The following is a 6,079-nucleotide window of genomic DNA, read 5'->3' as shown; positions in this document are numbered from 1 at the left end:
TATGTATCACCGTCAGCCTCATTCTCCTCTCCAACTGATGTGGATCTCACAATCCACCCCCTTTGTGCCTAGCGTCCTCGTTGATACACCGCCAGTATTTGACTTTGATACCATTTGCAACAGCCCAAGCCCCACAACTAACAAATATTGTCCACTTTAACTCGTTACATATCACCATTAACCTCATCGTTTAAAGACGCATCTAATAGAGACAAAGTTTCACACTCTTATAAGGAATGATTCGTTCCCCCTCTCCAACCGATATGAGATCTCACAATCCACCTCTTTTGGGCCTAGTGTCCTCGTTGGCACACTGCTCAGTGTCTAACTTTAATACCATTTGTAACAACCTAATCCCCACAACTAGCAGATATTGTCCACTTTAGCCTGTTACATTTCCCCATCAGCCACACGATTTTAAAACATATCTATTAAGAAGATGTTTTCAAACCCTTATAAAAAATACGACGTGAGATCTCACAATTAGTATACCACATCATCAAATTAACATATATGTTTTTTCAAATCATTAACTTATTTACAAACGACATATATCTTAATCACTCGAGCTACACTTAATCACTAAAATGAGTACGAGCGGAAGCTCGTTCTATACAAATCGTGTAGCGATTTAGGTATGGACCAAAGAAGTAAAAGTCAGTGGTTTGATTCAAAGTTTTCAATTCAAACCAAAAGCATCTTTCTTTCTTTTTTTCTCTTGAGCTTTCATTTTGCATTCAATGCCTCTTCCTTTGACCCACCAATCCGTTAACTTTCATTTCTTTTGTCCTTTCTAACACAACCAATCGTCCTGAAAAGTTGAAATAATTGTAATAAAGTGTTTGTCTTCTCCAACTCCTTCATCATGTTCCAAGTCTCAAAGCTTTTAAGCTCTTAAAATTCTCTTTATTATTTCCCTATAACTCATTTCTCTCTCTACAAAATGTTTGGAATTGAAGAAGTCATTGATGAACTAAATGGAGAAGAAGCTGATAATGCTAAGCAAAAGCATAGATTATTGCCACCAGGCTTTAGGTTTCACCCTACTGATGAAGAGCTCATTGCCTTTTACCTTGCTTCAAAGGTCTTTAAACCTTCAAATTTTCATGGTGTCAATATTGCTGAAGTTGACCTCAATAGATGTGAGCCTTGGGAGCTTCCAGGTACTCGTAATTTCTTTACAATCTTCTCGCTCGGGATTCACTCTCGAATCGAAAGTATCACGTCGTGTAAGCTTACCCTATTGAAATAATCGTGAAAGTAATAATCGCATGAAACTAATTTTCTAGGGTTTGTTTGGTTTGTGTTTCTATTTGAGTCTGTAAGTCAATAAGCTTGATTTGTTTAAATCCGAACATTAAGTATCACGTTAGAATCGTGGTATGAGGTAGTCGTGCATTGAGTTGATCGTAGAGTATTTTTAAGAGAAGTTACTAATTCTGGAACATTTTTTTAGAGATGTTATTAACCGTGGAGTATTTCTATGAGAATAATTGTTAGTGGTTTTGTTGGTTTAAATAGCCGTGCAACTTTTTGTGAGTGTTTTGTTCTACTTCAATAATTTGTTTTTGTGTACTTGGATCGATAGAGAATGATCAAGAAGGGAAAGTTCAAAGAGGACAATAACGGTTAGCGGTGGGCTTGAGCTGTTACAAACGGTATTAGAGTTAGACACCGGGCGGTGTGCCAGCTAGGACACTATGCCTCCAAGGGGGGTGGATTGTGAGATCCTACGTCGGTTGGAGAGGAGAACAAAACATTCCTTATGAGAGGATGAAAACCTCCTCATAGTAGATACGTTTTAAAAAGTTGGAGGGAAAACCCAGAAAAGACAATATGTGCTAGTGGGCTTAAGCTAGTATAAATGATTAATGAGTTATACGATCAAATATTCGATTATTAGTTCGTATAAATGATGGGTTTGATTATAATGATTTTGTTCATCAGATGAGGCAAAGATGGGAGAGAAAGAATGGTATTTCTTCAGCTTAAGAGTGAGGAAGTATCCGACAGGATTAAGAACCAACAGAGCCACAGTGGCTGGTTACTGGAAAGCCACAGGGAAAGACAGGCAAATTCATAGTAGTTCCAATGGAGTGAAGCTTGGAACAAAGAAAACTCTTGTATTCTACAAAGGAGGAGCTCCAAGAGGCACTAAAACCAAGTGGGTTATGCATGAATATCGCCTCCACTCTGATCTTGCTTCCCCTACTGCCTGCAAGGTTCGTATTCATTTCTTTTCAGCTAGATCCTACATCGTTTGGAGAGGGCAACGAACCATTCTTTATAAGAGTGTAGAAACTTCTCTTTAACAAGCGCGTTTTAAAAATCTTGAGAGATGCTCGAAAGGGAAAGCTTAAAAAGAACAATATCTGCTAGTGGTGGGTTTAAGCGGTTATAAATGGTATTAGAGCCATACATCGAACGGTGTGTCAGTGAAGACACTGGCCTCGAATGGAGTGGATTGTGAGATCCCACATTAGAAACCTCTTCTCATCAAAAGTGTTTTAAAAATTTTGAGACTAGTCTATAAGGGAAAGTGGAAAGCAGACAATATCTGCTAGATGTGGGCTTAAACTATTACAAATGATATCAGAGTAAATCTTGATGGAAATTCGAAAGGGAAAACCCACAATATCGGCTAGCTGTGGGCTTAAGCTGTTACAAATGATATCAAAGAAAATCTTGAGAGAAGCCCGACATGAAAAGCCCAAAGAGACAATATCTGCTAGTGGTGGGATTGAGTTTTTACAAATAGTATCAGAGTCAGACACGGGGCGGTGTGCTAGTGAAGACACTGGTCTCGAATGAGGTGGATTGTGAGATCCCATATCGGTTAGAGAGGAGAACGAAACATTTTTATAAAAACCTCTCCTTAGTATACGTATTTTAAAAATCTTGAGGGAAGCGTAAAAGAGAAAATCCAAAGCGGATCATATTTGCTAGCACTAGGCTTCACCTGTTTCAAATGGAATGAGAGCCCGATACCAAGTGGTGTGCCGGATGCTGGCCATTAGACTTGGTATCAGAGCCAGACACCAGACGGTGTGTCGGCAAGAATGCTGGCCTTAGAAGGAATAGATTATAAAATCTTACATCAATTGGAGAGAAACAAGTACCAGCAAGAATGCTAGGCTCGGGAGGAGACTAATTTTATGTGTGATTTGATGCAGGATGAATGGGTTCTATGCAGAATAATTCACAAATCAGGAGAGAAGACAAAACCCAGATCCTTCCAACCACAACAAACATGTCACCAAGAATCATCTCCCTTGTCGGTCCCCTCTACCATTTCTCCGCCGCCATTACTACTCGACACACCTCAAACCATAGACCATAACAACAACCGCCTCCAAGCGGCTCTACACAACCTTTACCGCCATGAAAATGGCCTCGACAGCTTCAACATGAACAACCCACATTTCATGTTCCAACCAAACCCCTTTCCATTTGGCTTAAATCTCGACACCCATTTGTGGCCGCCGTCAATTCAGGGGACCAACACCGACTTTCAAGGCCATTTTAACCCACAGTTGTTGTTCGACTGTGACGGTGGAGGCAGTCGGGAGGCATCAAGCTTTGCCGTGGATGGTGGCGCGTTGGTTGATGTGGCTGCTTATGCTGGTGGTCGTGGTGAATCGGATGAGAATTGGAGTGGAGGGAGGTGATGAGATGTTTGTGTTAGATTATAATTATTATTCTCCACATGTATGGATATGATACGATATGACCACGAAATGGTTAGGATATAGAACGATATTTGTACGAATCTCCAAGCATTTTTGCTTCGTGGTGCTGGATGATGGTCGAAAATGGATGTCTACTACAATAATATCTACTTGGAACTTAGCTTATTTATGACATTTTTGTAAATTAAATTAAAAAATATATGGTTGAAACTTTTTGTGTTAAAAGTATTCTTAATTTTTTAAAAATTTTAATAATATCTTTGAACTTTTAAAAAAAATTAAAAATATTTTTATGTTAATACCTTACTCAAGCACGTATAAAGGATGAATAGATAATTGCGGAGTAGATGAAGGAAGAGCGTTAACATAACCCTATCACCTTTCTAAAGCAAAAAGTGAGAAAGTTATCGTTTTTCAATAACAAAGAAGAAAGGACGGGCGGTGAAAGACAACTTTACTCATGAACTAGCAATCAAGCGGAAAATGGCCTGATGTTTTCTTGTCTTTCTATAATAGAGTTGTCTTGCTCGTACCCTATTGATATAAAAAGGGATAGAACCACCGCTTGGTTCGGTGAATCACTAATCAAAAAAATAAATGAAGCAGAAACATTTAACCCTTGAGCTTGTCTTTATTGGATATGATCATGATCGAAATACACCGAAATAAATAAATGGAGCAGAAATAAGAACTTGAGAGGAGAGTTTCTGATAAGGTAACCATAATCCTCAGTAACTATTAAAGTTTTTGTTGAAGTAAAAATCTTTAATCAAATAAATTAACACCTTCTTATACAAAATTCAGATCAACGAAGAGATAATGTTATAATTTAATTACTTCTTAAGATCGAAGATGCAAGATTTGAAACCTACCACAAGAATTGCATGACTCAAATGCAATCTACCACAAGAATTAAGTCACTCCATAATCGAACTTGATCAATGCTTGATTGAATGACCTCGATGTTATCTACACAAGAATTGCATGAAACTTAGAAATGACAAATATAATGCTCGGATTTCTAAGGGTGAAAGTCTCAATTTGAGATCTCAATTTTATTCTTTCACCGTCGGCCTTTTACTTAATAATTGATAGGTATTTATAGTCTCCCCACACATAAGAAACTTTACATTCTTCAAATGTGCACGGAAGTAGTTAGTGGCCATAATTTAATCTCGATCCCTAAATCTCCACGAAAAAAAGAAACAAGTCAATTTGACCAATAATTTCCCCCACCCTTTTGCCCATTACAAGAAATCATGAAATTAAAAATAATAAACAAAGTTTTCTGACAACTCATCAATCAAATGCAATTTATAACATTCGTTCAACAGTGCAAATATTCACTTCCGAACCACCAAACTTTCTTCCTCAATCGAATCCGTTTATAAGACATGAAATAATGGTTGAACCGAGCCTATCTAATTTTGTAGATGAAGAATGAATACTTGTTGAATCTTTTTGACCTTTGATCGTATAATACGTCTAGTTGAAACATTTAGAACATTGTGTTCCTTATCAATTTCTTTGAACGGAAGAATCGACTAACAAATTTTCTAAACTTGATCGAGTTAACAACGGTGTCAATTTTCCTAAACTTGCTCAGTTAATAACTCTGTGTGCACTACGTGGGCTTGTTGAATTTGAGATAAGATATTTAATTGTCGAATGTTATACGAATTAATTGTTTATGATGCTAGTATTCACATGTCCCTACCAATGAATTTAGGTTAAATCATATAAAACTATTTAAAAAATCCATCATTTGATATTGAAATTTGAGTATGTGTTCACTTTCCGCATAAACTCTCATGACTGATTTCTCCAAAAGGCATCATATCGATAGAGATAGCGTCTATCACTTATATACTCATGGTCTTCATCGACTCCAACAATCTTCAATAATCAAACTTTTGTATAAAAACACTTTTTCAAAAACTAATCAAATAATGAGTGTTCTAAAATATTTTTTTTTGGCCATTTAAGTGTTGAGGATTGTTGGGAGTGATTCCCACATCGGAAAATTTAGGGAATGATCATGAGTTTATAAGTAAGGAATACATTGGTACGAGACGTTTTGGAAAAACTCAAAGCAAAGTCAGGTGAGTTTATGCTTAAAGTAGAACAATATCATACCATTATGGACAGTCATGATTTCTAACATTAAGTTCATATCATGTGTTCCATTTAAGTCGTTCTAAGTTAGGACTTGATATTCGAACTTTTAGGTGGCGTTTTGAGTATCATCAATTGCACCAACATGATCCTAAAGAGAAAGGAAGTTGATATTAACATGAAAACAATAAACTCAAACAGCAAAATATTTGACGAACAATCTCATCAAAAGACGTGGAGGAGTCACTATCTTGATCACCATTATGTGCTATACT

At 37.0% G+C, this 6,079-nt stretch overlaps 1 protein-coding gene across 1 annotated transcript; it reads left to right on the top strand.

Moving 5' to 3' along the window:
* Nucleotides 1-865: 865 nt before the first annotated feature.
* LOC111493995 (protein CUP-SHAPED COTYLEDON 3-like) lies at nt 866-3,849 on the top strand. Its single transcript, XM_023143969.1, has 3 exons — nt 866-1,163; nt 1,948-2,222; nt 3,174-3,849. Exons 1-3 carry the CDS (start codon nt 944-946, stop codon nt 3,666-3,668), a joined length of 990 nt encoding a protein of 329 aa, XP_022999737.1. The 5' UTR covers nt 866-943; the 3' UTR covers nt 3,669-3,849.
* Nucleotides 3,850-6,079: the final 2,230 nt, after the last annotated feature.

This window comes from Cucurbita maxima, unplaced genomic scaffold (genome assembly GCF_002738345.1).
Source record: "Cucurbita maxima cultivar Rimu unplaced genomic scaffold, Cmax_1.0 Cma_Scf00019, whole genome shotgun sequence".
NCBI lineage: Eukaryota > Viridiplantae > Streptophyta > Magnoliopsida > Cucurbitales > Cucurbitaceae > Cucurbita > Cucurbita maxima.
This window is presented reverse-complemented; position numbering and strand designations above follow the sequence as displayed.